Source organism: Ceratotherium simum, chromosome 19 (genome assembly GCF_057802395.1).
Source record: "Ceratotherium simum simum isolate JZ-2026a chromosome 19, ASM5780239v1, whole genome shotgun sequence".
Lineage (NCBI taxonomy): Eukaryota > Metazoa > Chordata > Mammalia > Perissodactyla > Rhinocerotidae > Ceratotherium > Ceratotherium simum.
Window position 1 is genome coordinate 5,223,209 of NC_141918.1, and position 23,077 is coordinate 5,246,285.

At 36.7% G+C, this 23,077-nt stretch overlaps 1 protein-coding gene across 2 annotated transcripts in view; it reads right to left on the reverse strand.

The window, feature by feature from the left end:
* Positions 1-22,002, reverse strand: part of PHIP (PHIP subunit of CUL4-Ring ligase complex) — a 127,651-nt gene extending 105,649 nt beyond the window's left edge. For both annotated transcript variants that reach the window (XM_087443798.1, XM_087443797.1), the window contains exons 1-6: positions 21,773-22,002; positions 21,606-21,664; positions 21,464-21,493; positions 21,221-21,280; positions 6,705-6,855; positions 6,508-6,606 (exon numbers count right to left, since the gene is read on the reverse strand). In XM_087443798.1, coding sequence (XP_087299924.1) covers positions 6,508-6,606; positions 6,705-6,855; positions 21,221-21,280; positions 21,464-21,493; positions 21,606-21,664; positions 21,773-21,812 — 439 coding nt within the window. In that variant the 5' untranslated portion in view covers positions 21,813-22,002. The remainder of the gene's footprint in view (positions 1-6,507; positions 6,607-6,704; positions 6,856-21,220; positions 21,281-21,463; positions 21,494-21,605; positions 21,665-21,772) is intronic.
* Positions 22,003-23,077: the final 1,075 nt, after the last annotated feature.

A 23,077-nucleotide genomic window follows, 5' to 3' on the forward strand; every position in this document is an offset into this window, starting at 1 on the left:
TATGTTAAATCTTATAGATTTACAATAATATACAATCTAATAGTTATGTAAGAAATAGAGTCAGATGAGGAAAAAACATAACCCTGCAACTCCAGATCCTAGCCCAGCGCCAGATATGTTAAGAAATTACCAACTGCAGAGTAAGTCAAATACAATATTGGAAACATGGCAAAATATAACACGGGAAATAAAAAGGGAAAAGAATCTTCTCTTCAAAAAAGTACTCAAGATTAGCAAAATAATTCATTAAATGATAATTATGGTAAGAAAGGACAGAAAGTAACATTTACTGTCATCTACTTTGTGCCTCACTTGGTTATCTCATTTAAGCCTCCAAATAACCAGATATGGTAGGTATTATCCCCATTTTACAGATGAGGAAGCTGAAAAATTAAATAATTTTCCTAAGGCCACACATCTAGACTAAAGCACAGTCAAGATTTATAACCTAATTTTTAGTAAATCCTTGCTGCCTTTGTTCAAACTAGTTTTCTCAGAGAAAACTACAAAAGCAGATGGGATCTGAGACTTCTTTTAATGTACAGGCTTCTTAAGATTAACTGGATATTTGTGCAGTAAAGCTATTTTCAAGGCAAAGTTGTTTCCTTACACTCACACATTTTTAAGGATCACATTCCCCAATATTCTTTATCCCCACCCACTAAGACTGCAACCTTGCCAGAGAAGCAACAAGTACAACAAACAAATAGAAGTATCCAGGCAAAACAACAAAAAAGATATGGAAAACCTAGAGATAAAAAGTTCACTTTGCTAATAGGTAAGAAAAATGCAAACAAGGCAATTAGCAAAAGACTGCTTTAATTTAACATACTACAATCTTTTTCACAAGATAAGCATGCATTAAGTGAATCTCCAAATTTAACTTTAAAAATAGCTTTAGCGTGGGCTGGCCCCGTGGCTTAGCGGTTAACTGCGCGTTCCCCCTACTGGCGGCCCGGGTTCGGATCCAGGGCGCGCACCAACACACCACTTCTCAGGCCATGCTGAGGCCGTGTCCCACATACAGCAACTAGAAGGATGTGCAACTATGACATACAACTATCTACTGGGGCTTTGAGGGAAAAAAAACAGGAGGATTGGCAATAGATGTTAGCTCAGAGCCGGTCTTCCTCAGCAAAAAGAGGAGGATTAGCACGGATGTTAGCTCAGGGCTGATCTTCCTCACAAAAATAAAAAATAGCTTTAGTGTATCTAAGTCTCTTCTTTCCTGGTCTCACTCCACCTGTGTTATTTATTATTGAAGTAGCGTTGTTTGTCATAGGCAAATCAGAGTAAATGATATCTGAAAACAGGCATAATTTGGGTAAAGAGGTTGGAGAAAGGAGAATACTAGAGATTCGTTAATACCTTTGAAAGTAAATGCTGCTATGCCAAGTACACATTCACATATCTCTTCCCTAGAAAATTAGTTAGAAGCCAGTGATAACAAGAGATTGGTGGGCTCTTTTGTGGGTTTTTTTGTAGTTGTTTTTGAAACATTATTAAAGTAAGTTCTAGAGGGCTGGAGAGCAGCCAACCACTTAGGGTTCTCCTGTCTAGAGAATGAATTCCAGTTCAATTTTCACAGTTTACATCAAGGACTAGGAGGTACAAAGTAGTCAGGACTTAAAAGCAGACCATAAAATAAAACAAGATAAGAAAGCACTGAGATAATCTCAAGAGTTGGTTCTTAAACTGTACAGGTATGGGTTTTTATACTCCAAGTGTCATGAATTGATAACCCAGTTCACTAATGAACCTGAATTTCCTAAAAATAATTTTCTGAGGTTTTTCCTTACCTCAAAGCTATCCTTGGACCAAGTCTCTCTCTTGTTCCAATGCTCTATTCCATTTTTTCACCCCTACCCACTTCTGAACTGTTCTTGTCCCTCTCCAGCTCATCAATTACCTACTGTCTCTTCATTTAATATCTACTAATGTTGAGGAGCTGGGTCTATAAAGAGCAGTAAAACATAATCTCCATCCTCCAGGACCTAACAGTATAGTAGAAAAAACAAAGGTAAACAGCCATAACTATATGATAAAAGTTATAGTAGAGAAGTATAAGCACTTAATTCTGCCCAGTGACATTTAAGTTTTAAAGGATGAACAGACAGATGTTCATAGAATGGACAAAAAAGAGAGAGACATTGCAGAGAGAAACAAAACATGTGCAGAGACAAAGGGATGAGAGTTTGGCTGAGTCTAAGCGCCAAAGAGTCGTACAAAGCTAGAGCAAAGGGTACAGGCGAGGAAAATGCGAGAAAAGCGGGAAAAGGTCAGTTTTGTGAGCCACTTTATAGGGTTGAGATTGTTCAAAGTCACTGGGGGAAAGGAGGCATGATGTCATCACATTTGCATCTTCGAACATTTAGAGCAGTGGTTCTCAACTGGAGGTAATTTTGCCCCAGGGATATCTAGGAATGTCTCGAGACATTTTTGGTTGTCACAATTGAGGGGCAAGGGGTTGCTACTAGCATTTACTGGGTATAGGCAGGGATGCTGATTAACATCCTACAATGCACAGGACAGCTGCCTACAACAAAGAAGTATCTGGCCCAAAACGTAAACGGTGCCGAGGTTAAGAAATCCTGGTTTAGAGCTAAATCCTAGGGTATAAGAATAAGAATAGAGGCAGGGAATCAGGTAGCCTGTAAGTTCTAGGACAGCAGAGGCCATGTTCTTGTTTATCTTGTGACTTCAGATCCTAATCCAGTGCCAGATATAATGTGGGGACTCAACATTTACTTGGTAAATGAATGGATGATGTAGAGCTCCAGGCAAGAAGTACCATGGCCTGAAATATGGCTGTGGCAATGGTAGTGGAAAACAGATTCAAGAGACTAGAACAGAATATATAGGCCTTATTTACTAAATAGACATAAGAAATGAACAAAAAGTCTAAAATGAAATGACTCCCAGGCTTGCAATAACAAGTTTCAGAGGATCAAAAAGTTCCATTTTAGACATTTTAAAGTTTGAGACAAATGTGAGATATTCAAATAGAGGACCAATAGTTTGCATATAGTTTGAAAAAAATCTAAGAAGGGAAAATCCAATTTACCACACCGTGATCTTAAATGATCCTCTGAGTTACAGCAATAAGTTCAATTTAAAAAACAAATGAACAAACCCTAAGTGCAGTATGGTATCCTGGACTGGATCCTGGAACAAGACAAGGTAAATAGTGGAAAAATTTGGTAAGATATGAATAAGGTCTGGTGCTTAGTTAATAATAACATACCAACATTGTTTTAGTAGTTCTGAGAAATGCACCAGACAACGTAGGATTATAACATTAGGGGAAACGGCATAAAGGGTATATAGGAGCTCTTTGAACTATCTCTGCAACTTTTAGGTAAATAATTTCTTATTCCAAAATTAAGTTTATTTTTAAAAAATCTTTATCCAAAATGAGTTAAAATTTAAATATTTAGCTATATAGTAAACATTTACATCTATATTCTAAGAAAACCTAAAAGGTTAAGGAGGTTTTTTCTTACTTCCATTGATATGAGGTAATACCACACTGACCAATGAAAGAGCAAAAAAAAATCTAGAGGGTAGCCATCCAGACAGAAAACAGCAAAGAGGAATCAACAAAAGAAAAACTAAGTCAGTACTACGAACATCCACATTTTTAAAAGAAATCTTCTGACCCATATCCTGTGATAACTTGAAATGATCCATTATATTACTATTCAGGCAAACTATTCTGCCAAAAAGCCCGTTGAATTTTTCTTTCCCTTACCACTCTATTCACAATTTTATAGTAGTGACAAGACATTCAAGATTGTCACCAAGGTGAACTGACAAGACATGATACTAAATTATGATGATTATGAGTTGTTTTGATTAGTCCAGCTTTTCTTTAGTGATCTAAAAAAATATATGTAAATACGAAAAAAAAAAACCAGGTAAAATTGGCTTTCTAGTACAGGCGTTTTTTTTTAATATAGAGAACTAATCTGTTTCTGAAAATATGAATCGAAGAAAAAAACACATTTATCTTAAACCCTAAAAATGAAATAAAGTCTTTCAGAAAGGTACAACAATTATCTACTTGGTAATTAATTCTGTTTCCTGAATATATCAGTTGCATTACTCTGCTGTAACAGAAAATGCAAGATATTTTTGCCATATTTAACGTTCCCTATATCCATGTCAGCAATATTTACTGATCTGACCACATGACTAATACCAATTTGAGTAGCCAAGTGTTACTATTTGAAAGTTTAGCTTATTGAAAATAAGGCACAGCATAATGGAGTCAGTCTGGTTCATGACTCACTAAATGTGTAACCTTGGTCAAGTCACCAAACTTTTTCATGCCTCAATTTCCCTTTCTGTAAAATAGGAACAATAGTTCCTCTCATAGACCATTTAAGGTTTTAAGAGAAAATAAATGAAAAGTGTTTAGAGTAGTGCCTGGCACATGGTAATTACTCACATAGCAAATGTTAAGAGGAAAGTTATTTACTATCAATCATTCTCGCACTTTAAGTGCCTACCACAGGGCTGCCTGACAATGTGTTGAAAGAACATAACATATTCCCCTTATTATATGGATCTGCAGTTTTTCAAAGACAAGATAAACTTCTCCCTGCAGGGGAAGCTCCTATAATATTTTATCTTTCCCTTCTTTCAAGAAACTATTCTACCCCGTACTATAATTTTCCAAGTGCAAATATACTCCAGTGTCTCAAATCCTTTGTTGTTTTAATAGTTTCTCATTATAGTAAGATTATATATAGAAATCATTATTTAATCAAGACTATCATATGTTAAAAAAAAAAAAAAAAAGATCATGCATGATTACCCACCATACAAATATTACATAGGATACCTTTAGAAAACAGGTCAGAGAAAACAATTCAGAACGCATCACAGAGACAAAAAGATGAAAACCATACAAGAGGGGGTAATTGAGAAGATTAAGTGAGCAAGTTCAGCACCTGTTTAACTAGAGTCCCAGAGAGGAGCAGAGAGGATGGAGCAGAGACAATATTTTAAAGACAATGGCTGAGAATTGTCCAAAGCCAATAAAAACATTACAGATTCAAGAAGCCTAATAAATTTCAAAAACGATAAATTAAAAAAAATTGACACCAAGCATATCACAAACTGCAGAAAACCAACAAGAAAGAGAAAATCTTAAAAAGCAACCAGATCATCTTCCAAGTAGCAACAATTAGGTGGTAGATTGAAACCCAACTATATCAATAATTACATATAAAGGACAAAATGCCCCAGATAAAATACAAAGATTGTAATATCGCTTTTTTTTTTTTGGTGAGGAAGATCAGCCCTGCGCTAACATCTGTTGCCAATCCTCCTCTTTTTGCTGAGGAAAATGGGCCCTGAGCTAACATCCATGCCCATCCTCCTCTACTTTATATGTGGGACACCTGCCACAGCATGGCTTGGTAAGCGGTGCGTAGGTCCTCACCCGAGATCTGAACCTATGAACCCTGGGCCACCGAAGCAGAGCACGTAAACTTAACCACTACGCTGCCACACTGGCCCCTATATTTCATTTTTTAAAAGCCAAACTTGTAGGCTATTTTTAAGACACATGGAAAATAAAAGGAAACAAAAGAGTTGAAAGTAAAACAATGGTGAAAGATATACTACATAAACATTAAGCAAAAGTTACAAACTGTAATACTGATGACCAGTATTGTAAGTATCCAGAAAAGGAAGAAATAAGTAGGATTTAGATAGGTGGAAGAAAGAGGGAGAATGACCTTCCTGGCTAGGCAGAAGGGTGGGAGTGGGAGAAGAGGCTATGATTAAAATATGAAGGTCTCTGCAAGTCAGCAGTTTAGACTTGTTGGTAGAGGAAGTACGACACCATTAAAATATCTTCAGCAACCTCTTTATACTACCTTCAGCAGAAGAGTGACACAGCAAAGGTAGAATTAAATAAGATGAACATTACAGTGTTATACAGTATGACCTGGAAGGGAAAGAAGGAGAAGACACCAAAGCAAGAAGACTAGTTTGGAGGATCCTATGGTAATCCAGGTAAGACAAGGGCCTGGTAGTAGCAGAGGGATGAATCTAGGAGGCATTTCAAGAGGAAGACCTATCTGCATCAATTTTCTTTCTTTGAAATTTTAAAGGCAAAAAAATGCACTATGCTTTATAAAAAATAACCAAACTATTTTTGTTTTCCACCATTATAACTAATCTGTACTACGATACAATCACCCACTAAATCAACTCAATAATACACATTAAAATTTTAACCATTTTGTGTAAAAATAAAATCCAATGAGCTAATTAGCCTACATTAGACACAATACATACAACCCATAATTACAATTATGACTTCAATATTGAGATTACTGACACAAGAAAAAAATCTGATAAGTTTTTCCTCTTTGAAAGCTAATGTATCTAATACAAAATTCTCTGATTTCACAGTTAACTAAAAAACATTTTTATTTTCAAAAGCTCTTTACCAAAAGGATATCAACTTGGTAACGAACTCAAACAACTCACCAATGCTGGGTGGGCTACCATAGTTAACTGGCGACTCAGGTGGTCTTCCACAATGCAATGCAGCCAGAGCAGATCCTTTCCACACAACATGCTTGCAGCCTATTAAACACACATATTTTTATGGATACAAAGATACGACACAAAAAAAAAAAAAGTGAGTAAAAGAATGTCTAAATCCTATTAGAAATTTTTCATACTTTTATTTGTGCGTAGCAAGGACTGCCTTCCAGCTCCCAATAAAGTTTGGACTCCAGGAACACTTTGTGGAATTTCTTGTTCAAGAAGAGGTCCTAGTCGATGACATATTTGCAGCAAGTGATCAGGTGCTAAATGTCTGTAATACTTCACCTATTATGTGAAAGACACACAAAATATTGCTAAATAAAGTGATATAATTCTTTATAGTAAATAAAATATACTTTTAAAAATATAGTAATTTGTTCTGAATAGCCAACATTTCATTTTACTTGGGGGAAAAGTTCATGTTTATTCTGCGAAACCACTTGACTCAGAATAAAATAGCTACCCCAACCACTACTTAATTCACTGAGGAGGAAAAATGTTAAAGAACTAATATAACCTATATATAGCAAGTTATAAATTAACAGATGCTAGTCAAGGCAAATACTGAACAACGAAAAAATATGTAGCATTATAACTTAAAATGCTATGTTTCAGTTTAACATTTTAATGTTCAAAAACTTCAAACAAAAAATCATCCAACTATAAAATATAATGTTTTGTATCTTTGATATCATAAAGAATATCTCCAGAATAATTAAGGATTAAAGAAACTTGATAGTTCATATTCTCAATACAAAATTTAAAAACACTTTATACAACATCTATACTGAATTTTATAATTTACCAAAAACTTCACAGAGAGAAAGGCCGAATTTCAACTGTTAACTTAAACAAGTTTAAGTTAACTTCAAGTTTAGCTATAAAATAAATCTACCTACTATAAAAAGTTTGAACACTTTTTGGAACAACTTCAAAATGCTGCTTAATTTATGCTAGCATTTGAAACCAAGATATAAAATGCTGACATTTTTATTATCCATCCTGAAAATGTTTTAGTAAAGACATTTGCATAATAATCTAAAAAGAATTAAATTAGAAAAAATAAAGTACACTATTTTATCACTTTATAGTTAGGTTATCAAGTTACAAAAAATTTCTCACTGTAGTACCTAAATACTCTCTAGTTCAGCTGTTCTCAAAGTGTGCTCTGGTAAACCCCGGGGTTTCTCAGGTAAAAATTATGAATAATACTGAGGCGTTATTTGCCTTATCACTCTCATTTTCTCATGAGTGTACGGTGTTTTCCAGAGGCCACATAACATGTGATGTCACAACAGACTGAATGCACAAGCAGATATAAGAATCTGTCTTCTATTAAGCCAGACAATAAACATTCCCAAAAATGCCACTCTTCTCTTTTGCTTTGGAAAATAAGGTACAAAAAATGTTACTTATATTAACATGAAATGAGTTTATTATATTTAAATGAATAAAATTTTTAAATTTCTGTTTCAATTTTTTAAATGGTAAATATGAATAGATTATAATCCACATAAGCAAAGAAACTTCAATAATTTTTATTAATGTAAAGGAGTTGTGAGGCCAGGCCAAGAAGTTTGAGAATTGATAGTCAAGTTCACTTAATAATGGCAAATTTCTAAGAATTCCTTATGATAAGACTGATTTGGTGAGGGGTTAAATCATTTCATTCCACCTTGCAGTAGCTATTATACTCCAACTGCAGAAGGCCAGGAATGGTATTTTTAAAAAGTTAGCTAATATTCATCCTTTTAAGCTGAAAAAAGGAACCTACATTTCTTTTTATCATAATACACTCCAAGTGTCATGGAGACAACATGGAACCATACTGTCACACTTCAATAAGATAATTTAAAACATTACTAAGTCTGGCATACAGTAGAGGTTCTAATACAAATTATACATACTATATCTCCACTTTGGAGATTCACAAAACACAATGCTATTAAACCCTCTGAAAAATTCTGAGATAAATCTATTTAATTTTGTTTAATGCACAATCTCCCTAACTCATTTAGCTATAGATGCCCTTTTTCCCTAATATCATCATCTTGACTCAACACATACTTTTTCAAACACTAGTATGATTAGCTAAACAGAAAAAGCATTTAGAAGAAAATATAACAAAATACGAATTTTAAAACTGTATTTATACTTTTCTGTCATCTTCCCTAAAATAATTTACTTAAAAATAAAATTTAAAAGAAAAAGTCTAGAATATTTATAGAGTCCCTTCCATTTCTAAACTTCCATACAACAATTATTCTAATATGACTTCTTTAAATTGATCAAAATTCATTTTAAAAATTTTACTTTAACAAGAAAGTTCATTACTTTAGTTTCCTGATAATCCTGTTTTAGGGTCTTCTTGGAAAATACATTTCAGATCATGAACCTGAAAATCCTTATAGCAGAATTGTATCTTTTAACAGAATGTTATGAATCCACTTTTTCCAACTAAATCTTTCCATAATGATTTAATATATTTCAATTTTTCAAAATCAACTTTCATTTTAAAGTTAGAAGAGATACTTTCAGTTCTTAAACTCCTCATGCTTTCTGGCTTTTGAGATTATACAAGCTGATCCCTCTGCTGGAAATCTTTTCTTTACCCACCCACCTCCACACCTCATTCTCCTTCATGTCTCAGTCTATGCCTCACTGCCTCCCATGACCACTTACACCACCCCTGCCCGCTTCTTTTTGGATATTCTATCTTTGTGTTTCCATAGCACATTATTCTCCTTCCCAAACAGTCCTTTACCCCACTCCCCCAGCACTTTGTAGAAATTATCATATTAATTGTTCTTAATATATTTTGACACCTAGACCTCAGTGGGAATCTAACGATAGCTATGATTCTCTTCTCCCAAAAAACAGACATATAGGCCCTATCACTATCTTGCTCTGTTTTGGGGGTTCATAAGACCTCTGCACTATACTAAAATTGCCAATTTACTTGTCCATGTCCTACATAAGAAGACATGGGATTAGATCTTGTTTATCTGTCTATCCAGTACCTAATGAAGTACTCAGTGCTTAATAAATTGTTAGATAAATGAACACATGAAAATATGCAGAAACTACTGACTTCTCTTCAATCTAGCCATTAAAAGATGAAGTTCCTTAAGGTCCAGGATCCCAGAGCCCCAATTCCAGACCCTCCTTTTCTTCTCACTCTATACTCTCTCCTTGGACAATCCTTATGCCAATGATTCCCAAATTTATATCAATAGCCTAGGCTTCCACATCAAACTTTCTTAAAAGACATTTTTGTTTGGAATCTCAAAGCCTCCTCAACTCAACATATGCAAAAATGAACTCATGATCCTCATGCCAACACCCTCCAAAAACGTTTCCTACCTCAGTGAACGGCAACACCATCTATCCAGCCTGAAACCACAAAGTCACATTTTTTTTACACTGCCCATTTCTTCCTCCCACCTCATTCCCAATATCCAAGCAATCACCAAGTCCAACTGCTTTTCCTTCCTATCCTTAAATCTATCTACCTCTCTATATCTCCATAACAGTCCAACTTCAAATCATCTTTGCAATAAACTCCCATCTTTCCCACATCCAATCATGCCTTCTACCTCATTCAATTCTATTCTCTATATTCCTTCCAAAATATGCATCTGGTCAATTCACCCCTACCTAAAAAACTTCAGAGGTTTTCCTTGCTCTTTCGAGATCCAAATACCTAACACGGTCTACAATCCCTGAATGGGGGATCATGACTCTTTTTGGCCCCAACTGCATCTCTCTCTCACACATACACTCACACACCCAATACATACTGTTAAAAATAAATGAGAATTATCTTTTGCTACTGTCTTTTTCTAAACATTATTCTTCATGAATATTAATCCATGTCAATACAGTCTCGCACTGCATAACGACGTTTCAGTCAGCAATGGACTGCATATACGACAGTGGTCCCATAAGATCAGCACCATAGAGCCCAGGTGTGCAGCAGGCTATACCATCCAAGCTTGTGTAAGTACCATCTATGATGTTCACACAACAACGAAATCACCTAACGATGCATTTCTCAGAATGTATCCCCATGATTAAGCAATGCATGACTGTAGGGTAACTATTTAAAATGTAAAAACAAAACAAATTTTAATAAATTAAACTAGCTCATTTATGCCTATACATATGATTTTTAATTTCCAAATTAGTAAGAACCCTGTATCTTCAATATTAACTTAAGCTTTTTAGTTTGAATGAACTTTATTTATTTATACTAGTAAATAATTAAAAGAAAATTAAAAGGAAAACTTGAAATGATATTTTAATAAAATCCCTTATCCAAAATGTCTATATTTGGATTCTCAGTAATTATTTGTATACTATTATTTGGGGAAAACAAAACAAAACAAAACTTGTCATCCTCAATTCTAACATACCCATTACCTTCCATGACCAGGGCTGCTTTCAAGCTCTTCAACACATAAAAAGTATGGCTAAATTATAAAGTGTGATAAATATTAATAACACTAACATAGCTAATACATACTAGCTGCACAATAATTGCTAAGCCTTGTGGTAAGTACGGTAACTTTTATGTGTAAAAGCTCAGTTAATTATTTTAACAACCCTAAGAAGTATGTACTATTGTTATTCCCATTAATAAAGAAATTACAGTACAAAAAGATAAAATAACCTTCCCAAGGTCACATACATTTAGTGGATGGTGGAGATGAGAGTCAAACCAAGGCAGTCTAACTCCAGAGCCCACATTCATACTGCCCCCGCCAAAGTACCTACTGCCTCAAAAATATGTATATATCAATGTGGAAGCAAGCTATTAAGACAGACATTTTGAATAGTTTTAAACAGACATTAAACTGAGCCAGAAAAAAAAACATTTTAAAGTTCACTTTCACTACTAAGCAAACTAGCACAAAAGCATAAATTCCTACAGATAAAGGGGAACACTTAAAAATACAAGGATAGAAGTAGAACATAAAACTACAGTGATATAGTGACAACCCTGAATACTCTCTCCCAAAATGGCTAAAGGAAATCAATGTGATCGACACTACTTCTCTCAATGTTTCTACAGTTAAAATTTTCAACTCTTAAAGTTAGAAGCAAGGTATAAACAGATTAAACAACTAAGGGGTTAATATCATAAAATTTATGATTACTATTAAAAAACAAGAATTAAAAAAATGCAGATTTGTCAGTAGTGTTCTACTTTTTTTAATCCATGCCCCTTTTGATAAATATTTCATCCCCTCTCTAGGATATAAGAGCCTGCTTTATGGATGTAAACTCTAATGTCACCCCACTGAGATTCACTCCTAGACCAGGGGGCTAGTCAGAGCTTTTTCAAACTTCTCATATCCCTACCCCCACCTCCAATCCCAATTGAGAATCACTTGATGTGGTGTAAAAACAATCTTTAGTTAACTGTCCATAATTAATAGTTAAAACCTGAATTAAACAAAGGTATCCTTTTTGTAAATGTCATGTTATTTAGAGCAGAGGTCAGCAAACATTTTCTGTAAAGGGTCAGGTGGTAAATATTCTAGGCTTTGAGGATACTTTCTCTGTTGCATATAAATATATTTAACAACTCTTTAAAAATGTAGTAACTTTAGCTCAGGGCCTTGCAGAAACAGGTCTCCTGCAAGATGTTTACCCACCCCTGATCTAAAGAAGGATCCTTGGTTCTAGCAACATTTTCAGCAGCAGAGGTAACAGAATTCTGTGAAATAGAGGCAACTCTGCTCATGCCTCGTCGTCCGCCTTGGCCCAAATCATAAGCCTGCATCACTCCTTTATCAGACTGCATATGTAAAATATTTCTAGAATTACCAATTACAATTTGAACAATAGAATCAGCTTCTGAAAATGTGAATTATAGCAAGGAAGGAAAAAGAAAAGAAACTGAGCTATGTCAGTGGTTTATTTTCCTACATCTTTGGCTGAATCAACCTACTTCTGCTTGGTATGCTACTTCATATAAACAGTCGTCCTCTCTAGCCAAGAAAATTTTGCCATTATAGGTGGAACGTATTGTTAGAAGGTAAGTGTTATCAGTGGGAAGAGAATATAAAGAACCTGAAAGCCACTGCATTCCACCAGACATACTGTCATTAAGAACTTCTCTACTCAATTTTTAAAGAAAAGGTCAGTAGTTTAAGAGCTCTCAAGTCAAACAGCCTAGACTGAAACTTTGAGTGTGGGGAAAACATTTACTCCAAGTCTCAGTGTCCACATCTATAAGACTGGGATTGCAACAGTTACTACCTTGGGAGGTAGTCAGAGTACCTGACATAAGAGTTGCTGTTACTTTAATTACATTCCACATTACATACTACATGTTGAACTTTCATGTTGAAAAAAATCTTTCTAGACCTAAACAGGGAAAAAAAAATTGGCTATCTTTTTAAAGCCTTTTTCAAAGTGAAGTTAGATCAATATACTCATTCCAACTACCCAATTTACTTGTGAGACCTAGAAATGCCAGTCCTTCCCCTAATACTCAATTAAGGAGTCCCTATGAAAATAAGACCCACCTAATGTTCAGCACCAGTATGATCTGATTTGACTAGGCTCTTGACTTCATCCCTATGTCTTGAACACCTGACTGGTTATTTAAAAAGTCAGTTTTTCAGATCTTCTCACATCTATTTTCACAATTTTTTCAGATCTGAAAGGCTAGTTGCTTCTGCTCTCTACTATAGTTCTGAGTTCTAAAAGATCAGCTTAATGGAATCAACTTCTTATTTTTATGACTATTCTAGCATATAACCAAATCATAAATTTAAAAAACCCTATTTGGTATTTAATCACTCCATAAGGCCTATTATTAAAATCCAGTCCCTAAAATTCTCAAAACTTCTAAACTTATAATTGTAAATCTGTTACCATTATTATAAAGTGTAGGTTAAACTATATCTATAATCTTTAAAGCAAGTTCACATTTTCTGAGCTTTTTTTTTTTTTTTTGCTGTATTAGCTTATCCACACAGAAAAATATATGGAATATTTACTCTCAAAATTTATTTATCTTCACAGGCAAATAAGGTTAAGTATTCTCCCCATTTCACAAGTAAAGAAAACTGAAGTCCAAGGTTACACAGGTTGCCCAAGGTCATACATTCAGAAAGTAGGAAAAATAGTACTCAAACCCAGGTCTCCTGACTCCAAATTTACTGTTATTTTTATTACATTACAGTTTCCTTCTCAAAACTTTATTCCCCCTCACCCCCACTGTCATATAGGTTTTATGATTACAAACTTACTAGAACCCATAAAACCATTTTTCAAATCAAATCCTCTAAGCTGGGTAACTCTATTCTCAGAAGGACTCTTACATGTTCATGATTTCTCTGTAATTAGAAGTATAATAAAATTAATATAAAAGCTTATTAAGTGTCAAAATTAATCTTGGTAGTCTATTTACTCTTAATTAACTGTGAATAAACATGCATTAAAGACTTTCTTATATTCACAATTTAGTCAACCACCTAAGAACCTAATTAATTTACATAATAATTCACTTAGTATTACCAATGCAATTATCAATACAAATTTATCCATTAAGAAAAGGCAATACCGCTCTTCCAAATTATATTCATCACAATCTGACTATATTTTGTTAAAAAAACTCTATCCAGAATTAAGGTTTCCACAAACCACAAAGAATGCCCTATAAAAATTAATTTAAAACACAACAAAATGACAAAATTTCACTTTTTAAAACCACACATTTTAAGTTTTGTTTTTAAGCCAAGTCATATCTGCTAAGCAAAATCTGCGCAATAAGAAATTTTCTTTGAAACATTATTTACTTAGTAAAGTATAATTTAAAATTCAAATCTATGATTCTGTTGAAAAAGTTATTGTCTATTAATTTAAAGATGAAAAATTCAACTGTTTATTCATAAAATGCCAGTGTAAATAATTTTGAGAACGACCAGTTCATTTTTAGTAATGTTTCAGTTTCAAACACTTTACTCAAAATAACTAACACCACACATACAATGGCAGTGAAGCTGTTTCAGAAAACGCATCTTTCTCCAAGCTGTCCAGAATTTAGTATTTCCACACCCAAAAACTAAGCCAGAATCAAACGACACAAGTAAAGGTAAATATTTCTTGCATTTATACTATAATCTCTGGCAAGATAGGATACGTGCCTGTTTTCTATCCGTGATAGAGACCATATAAAGGGTCATGCCATCATGATCACAGGCCATCTGGAATCCAGAACACATGGATTCTCAATGTGCTTCATAAAGCTGCAGCAGGCTGCCATCATCTGTGCTGTCATGAATAACAAGCTAACCCTTATACTATAAATCTCTTTCCTCAATAATTTAAATTAGTTGTAACCTAAGCAGAAGCTGCATCAGACCATGCTGCTACCTAAATTTTTTTAGTATCAAAAGCTTTTCAACCATCCTTTTCCTTATCTATGATCCATGAGCTCAAATAAGGCTGCTTTTGCGTGTGTACGTGTGTGTGTGGCAAATAACTAAAGGTGGACCTGCTTCACACCTGATGACTGCCTTCTCTGTAGTGACCAAAGGTTCTCATACTAATATATTTCACTGTTCAATATAATTTTTGATTTTTCAGTACCCTGAATTCTCAAATTCCATAAAGAAAACAAGTATTATAATTTTCCCCAATCTATTATAAAATACTTACAGTCCTCTATATTCCATGTTTAATAACATATTTATTAATTCCAAAATAATTTATTTTCACAAATTACTCATAATTTCACCAACACAGTTCCTCACAAAATCACAGAAACTAATAATTCTGACACACTTTATTTCTAAAATTTTAAATTTGGTTCCTATTACATAATAGCCTTTATCATTTTTAGACATAATTACAAAAGTAACTTAAATATCCTAAAAAAATCCTTGCGGTTAAAAAATTTTTTTCTGGGGTCAGCCCAGTGGCATAGTGGTTAAGTTCTCACATTCTGCTTCAGCGGCCCAAGGTTCATAGGTTTGGATTCCCGGCATGGACCTACACACCACTCGTCAAGCCATGCTGTGGCAGGCATCCCACATATAAAGTAGAGGAGGATGAGCATGGATGTTAGCCCGGGGCCAGTCTTCCTCAGCAAAAAGAGGAAGATTGGCAAGGGATGTTAGCTCAGGGCTAATCTTCGTCACAAAACAATAAACAAAATTTTTCTAACACACTCATTTTAATGCCTGACTTTCCTGAAGTCAATTATTCTAAATGGATATGCTTAGTACTCTGTTAACTAACGGTCACTATCCTTAGTATTACAGATATTTTCCTATGAATTTTGAAATTTATATGAGGAAACTACTATTAAGTATGAAATTAACCTGTCTGGTATTACTAGTCCAGAATAAATTGTATAGGATACAATTTTACTTGCTACAATTCTGTAGTGACAGGAGAGAGAACCACAAAACTTGGAAAAAAGAAGAATGCCTGAAATAGGTGACAAAAGGAGTTTCCAGATACAAGAAACAAAAACTTGTGGTCTATCTGACAAAAAAATTATGAGTGGATTAAAAAATTGACATTCATAGGATTTATTTACCCTAATGCTCACTTAAAGATTAATACAAAAAAGTCTTTATTTTATTAAACTGTTTAAAACATATGTATCTTTAAACCAGACAGACAAAAACACCTTCTCTCTGACAATTTCCAAAAAGAATACAAACTATCGTAATGGTTTTAAACCGCATCTCTGTATGAAAGGAGCCATATGGAACAGCCAAGTTCCCTTCACATATTCCTAAATTTCATCCAATCATTACCAAAAGAAAAAAAGCTTCATGTAACCTCAAATTAATTCTGGGTATTTCAACCACCCAAACATTTCTTAATGTTAATTGTTCCACAGAAACAGTCACAGTTAGAATCACTACACAGACTAGCAAAATTTGTCTACAAGTCTACCCACAATGCTTTCAAAATTATTTATTTTTGGTATTTACTATACTTTTTTCTTTACATCTTAGGCTTAATTATTTCATCCTTGAATCTACAAAGTAATTATACTAATAGTGTCTTCTGAAGTCTTAACGCTGCCTTTTTTATACTGCAGCTGCTATGTTCAGAAAGTTATACATGCTTGTTTCCAAAATAAAAATGGTTTTCTTAAATTAAACTTTAATACAATATTATAAAGCTATAATTAGAAATTTTACTACCACTACTAAAGTTCTAAAAAGAGCAAACACAAACCCTTACATGGTGCTTGATTTGCGCCAGTTATCACTCACAGATTCTTACAAAATAGGAGCTATTATTAGCCCATTTTACAGATTGGGAAACAGACTCCTGTAGTACTATTCTGCCTCATAACAATCAAATAAAACACCACTGTGTAGTTGGGGAGGGGATAATCCAACTCCCCCTTTATGTTCACGCCACTTTACAATTACTGAATTGTATTAAAAATTTAACAGGTACTTATTTCATTTAAAAATTTTTGTAAATCTCTCAAGCTTTTTAAAATAATGGTATAAGTACCAATAGAATAATTACATGTATAAGAAAGGAAGAAGTTTTGCCCACGTCAGCCCTTCAGGACGTACTATTCCCTTCACACCTAACATTTTATTCTTCATTATAATGATTATGAGATATGAAAGCCCTGTTTTACTGGCTATCAAGCAAAGCTTACTATTTGATTGATACCCTATTAAAAAAGGAAATGGTAACTCTACTATATAAATTTATTTCATTATATACCCCCCTAAATTATACTGAAAAGTACAATATTATCTTTAATATAAGATGGGAATCACTGATTCAAAAACATTTAATATGTTATCTATTTTTTTCCTAAAATTTGTTTTCTAGGTTTTATATCTTTCACATTAATCAGCATACTCTAAATAAATGCGTACTTAAGATATATACTTAAGTAAATCCTATTCATGGTTCCTATTCATCTCTGATTTTAAGACCACCAATAATTTATGAAAACTAGTACTTAAACCATGGTGAAAAACACACTAATTATAGAGTAAAGAGGTAGTCTACAATGTACTTAGTGTCTCAAAAAATCTTCATCTTTGTATAGAGAAATGATACTACAAGCTAAGAATGGCACTATAACAGCATTTATACAATCTTCTAATCTGCATGATTTGTGTAGATCTACTTTTCTGTGTTTTGGATAATCAAACTCCAAAATGAAAGAGTTGAGCTCTTAGAGAGATTGTATCACTATTTCTAGTTCAAAATCAGATTACAAAATTTCCATTCACTTATTTTACAAATGAGATAACTGCGGCCCAGAGAAATTCCATGACTACCTACAGGCTAACTGTTGGCAAGGCTAAGATCACACAACCCATATCTCCTGACTCCCAATCCTTTCACTTGAATAGAAGGATTTCTAATAAAGTGGAATCATTTTAAGAAAAACAAATACCACTACAAAAAATAAAGAATTATATCACTTTAATAGATCAGCAAAACATGAACCCAGTTTTGGAAAAAAAAAAAAATGCCTTGTAAGCAAGAAATGTTATCAGAGTCCTAAATCTGGTAAAAATGCTTAAAAATTCTGCCTCAAAACCTCATAAGTATGCAATCACCACTAATTAAGGTAAAAACTAGAAAGGAAAACTTAATAAACCAATTAATTTCACTATTCAAACTAAGAAATAAATAAATGGCAGAGCTTTCTCTTTGTCCAAAAATTAGTTGAGTTTTCTTATTCTATAAAAATTTTGCCACCTATGCTTGGCTCCATTTAAAAAAATAAGAGTTCTAATAAAAGCTTAAAAAAATGCCATTTTGCTTTAAAATCAACCTCACATTTAAAAAAATATAAATCTGATTAAACATATACTATAGAGCCAAAAAAAACCTTTAACTTCCTATCAAATTCCATTCACCATTAAAAATGTTTTAAATTTAAGGTAAATGGTAATAATCATAATCAAAACCTTCAACCACACTTGAAATAAATGCATCAATTTTATTTTTTCAATCTGTAAACTTTTAAAACTCCACTTTCCTCTTGGTCAAAACTCAGTCACTGTGATTTTATCTGCATGCTGACTGCAGATGTTGATCTATGCCTATTTTTAAGCTCACAAGTACAAATATCATACTCCATCCTAAACAGCACTAAGTTGAGGTTTTCTAGGAATTTCAATCAGACATACAAACTCTCCCATTTAAAATATTACTCAATTTATCAGTTAATGAAGCAACAAATTTCCAGGTGGAGGTAGACACTACTGAAACCACAAACAAAAGTTATTACTTTGGTTTCACTCAATCTTCAAACCAATGTTAAATAAACTCAATTTGATAGGCAACAAAATAAAACTTTTTTAAATCATAAGAATAAATTAAGACAATAAAGAATACTGTATAAGAGATTTTGCATGTGCTCATCTAGACATAAAGTTTCAAGATCCTACTATTAAACAAAAATGTGCTCCAATACCTTATGTTCCAAATTGTTTTCAGAGCTAACTAAATCCCAATAAAAAAGTCAAAGTTAAACCAAATACTCACACACCTAGATAGATAGGTTAAGGGATACGAAAGCACCTTAAATGGTGTTTGGACCCAGTAGATACTGAGTGAGCAATACGCTGAATGAATAAAAACAGAAAATGAACCAAAGAACTCTGAATTCTAATGAGAATTCTTAACTGTCTCATGAGTATGCCAATATGACTGTTCTGGTAAAAAGGTGAACACACTCCAAGCAAGAAAAACCACTTTCATGCAAAATAGGTGGATTTTGATAAATAACACCCTGATGAAGACACTGCCTATTGTGTCCTAAATCTGATCAAGAGACTAGGATTATAAATTCATTTTATTAACATGTGAGAAATAAGAAAGCCTCTCAAAAAATTAAACAGAAACCAACATTGGCGCTCTTCTTTTTACTGGAGAAAACAAAATGATACACCTAAAAGGATTAGACATTACCATAATTTGACCAGATGCTATCAGCCACTTCATTTAAAACATATAACATCAAGAGTCTCCAAGTTAAGAAAAAACAGCAATCTTCAGTGGGGTTTTTACTAGATAAAAAGATGGGTTTGTAAAATCTGCCCAATTCTTAAAAATGGAATGTTATAATCTTCATGATAATTTTTTCAATAAGGAAGACATGGAATCCACTTAAGATTTTATCAAATATTTACATCTTAAAAATTAATACCGCAGTTATTGAATCTTAGTGTTTGCTTCAAACTCCATGCATTTTAGTCAAGTATTTAATGAAACTAGCCTAAGTCACTACTTGAAAACTAACCAAGTATAGAAATGAATACACTAACTTTCTATTAAATTTACTAACCCTAAGTACCCCTGCTTACTTTAACAGCTGTGAGCACTTACTAACAACCTATATTAAATCATAAGAGATTTAGACGCAAAAGTTAGATTTTCTATACCCAAAGGAAACACAAACCATCAAAATCACCTCATGCCTTCACCTCACAGAAGACATTCAATTCTAAGCTAACTGAAACTTCCTTGTCGTTTCAGAAGCCCTTATGAAGTAACATTAGTCGTCATAACTATCTTAAAACATCAGCTGCAAATACGTCTGAGAAAAACCAATGCACTGCATAGATTTCCAAGGCTTGATTCGCCCCAGTGTGGCTGCTTAACTGTTCCCCACACATATTCATAAAAACAATCTAAATCAGTTTAGGAGGAGAAAAGAAAATGGAAAATGTAACCCCCGAATACAAATACCTTACTTTTCCATTCACAAGATTTATATAATAGGTCCACTTTCAGAAGTCAATTTTTAAAAATTACTATTCACTTTGAAAAATCCACAAAATTAACAATTAGGTACTTTTCAAGCTTCTGAACAAAATACAGTCCAACATAAACCAAAAAACTTTTACTTGCCAAGTTCCCTTCCAACACTGAATATGGGTAAAAATCAAAACTCTTCAGCGGCCTACAACAGCTTTGAATTGAACGAGAGGCGTTAACAGGAGAATTAGCAAAACGAGAAAAAGCCTGTTAAACTTCGGACTTCAGTCTTTCTGCTTCCGCGAAAATGCGTAAATAAGAGACGTGCCGCCGGCCAACCAGCACACATCGGAACCCCTCCAACAAAAAACCCAGCTCAAAATTTAAGGGAGGCCCAAGAAGCGAGAGACGAAAAGAGAACGTCCTGCCACGGTTCCGCCGCGGCTCCACGGGCTGCCTGTGAAATGCTAATGCCACTCGGCGCAGCCCGGCCCCAGCCATTGTGTGCGGCGGTGAAAGCCGCGCCGCCCGCGCAGCGCCCGGCGAGCAGCACGGAGCAGCGGGCGCGCCGCCGCCGCCTCCCGCGCCTCCCGCGCCGCCGCGCCGCGCGCCCCCGCCGCTCGGCCGCGCGCCGGCCCCTCCTCCTCCGGCCTTCACTGCACAACACTCATGACGTATCTTTATTTCTAGCACATTAACAAAATATCGCAAATAAATTGTCGGCAGCCCCTGCGGCCCCGGGGTGCGGGTGCCCCCGGCCGCCGCCCCCCGCGGCCCCGCGCCGGCCTCCCAACCCTCCCCGTGGCCTTTGAAGCTTTCACGTTCCTGGGCCAAGTTTTTGTCTCTGTAAAAAATTGTGGGAAATTCAATTTTTATTCCACTCGGGGAAAAGTTTCTTTGCTCTGCGCGGTGAATGTCTCACCAGATTCTGGTAGGTCCTGGGATGCTCCTTCCCGGCCCAGTCGGTGCGGCGGGGCAGCAGCTGCGAGGAGAGGACGCCCCGTGAGCCCGGCCCGGCCCGGCCCGCCGCGCCCCTCCCCCGCCGCCCCGCGCCCGCCGGGGACCCCGGGCCCCGCGCCCCCAGCCCCGGCCGCGGCGGCGCGGCGACGGGCAGGCCCCGGGCGGCCGCGCGGCGGGGGGCGCGCCGGGCCGCCGCCGCCCTTACCTCCTTCTCGGCCACCTCGCGGATCAGCACCTGCAACAACAAAGCGGGGAGAGCTGAGCCCCGCGCCCCGGCCCGCCCGCGCCGCCGCCGCCCTCCCCCACGCCCGAGCGGAGCGCCGGCCCGGCCGCCGCGCGCCGCCTACCTGGGCCGCCTGCTGACAGGGTCCATCTTCCAGGAACCGGGCGATGAGGAAGTAGAGCTCTGCGCGGGAGAGAGAGGGACGGGGAGACAGGCTGAGCGGCGGGCGCGGGGGGCGGGGGCCGCGGGCGGAATCGCCCGGTGCCAGCGGCCCGGCGACCCCCGACTTACCCGATCGCAGCTCCGAGAGGCCTTTCCTCTCACAAGACATGTTTATGGGTCACTTCGGGGCCGCCGGCGGGACACCCCGCCGCCGAGGGGAAGCGGGGATGGTGCCGCCGCCCGCCCTATAGCTGTCACTGTGTGTTCACGAGCCGAGCCTCGGCTCCACCATTCAAGCAACGGCGGCGGAGGCGGAGGAGGAGGAGGAGGAAACAACAACTCTCAGGCAGCCGCTACGGCCGCCGCCGCCTCCGCCGCGGATCCCTCCGCCGCAGAAAGGAGTCCGCCGCCTTCGCGGCCCAGCCTCGGCCCGCGCCCCCGCCCCCGGCGCAGAGAAAGGAGTGCCCTCGGCCCCGTGCCCCCAGCGCCCCCGCCCCCGGCGCGGCGAGACCCGCGCCCCCGCCCCCGCCCCCGAAGGTGCGGTTTATTTATTTATTTCCAGGCAAAGAAGATGTCGGAGCCGGAGCCGCCGGTTGGCTGGAAGGCGCTTTCTCTGTGGAGGCCGATCGCGGGAGGGAGGGGGCCGCGGCGGCCGCGGAGGGATCTGACGCACACGGAGCCGCAGCACTGGCTCTATTCAGCGGCGCTGGCTGGGGCTGAGATGGAAGTTAGTTTCTATGTAGCAGAAATAGGAAACAAATGAAGCAAAACTGCCCAGAGAGGGGAAATGGCCCGAGGATGGGTCTCACTCTCACGCGCGCACACAGACACACACGCAGAGAGCACTCTCACGCTGGGCAAACTCGGGATCGCGCTGCCCTGCCCGAGTTGAATGATAGTGTTTGGTTTCTGTCTCTTGCCATGTGCATGTGTATAAATGCTGCGGATTGGCATCTGTGTAAGTCTTGTCCTGCGTTATTTCTGCAGCCTATGCAAAGTGTTGTGTAATTTATTGGAGTGCTGTATATCGTGAGAGAGGTTCGGGCGCTTTTTGTTGAGCACTTGCGTTTGCAAGCCCGTTATTTGCCGAAGTCACCTCTGCGTATATCTTTTATTACTGCCATTGCCTTAAGCGTACATTTTAAAAATGTTTCTTATTGTTATATGGCCAAAGCGAACTCCTGATCTGTACTTCAGATACTCTTTCCTAATTACAAAAAGGCTAGTGATGGCTAATTAAGGATTTGGGATTAAAGAACCCTAAAGCTTTTTTTAAGTGTTAACAAGAAGGAATAATGTAAACCTGAGAGAAAGAAAAGAACGCTAATATTGAACTGATCTGGAGGTAATTTAGTGACAGATCAATAACCTACCGAAGGATATTGAAAGAGTATACTACACTTTAGCCAAGGTGATTAGTGATTAAATAATTTA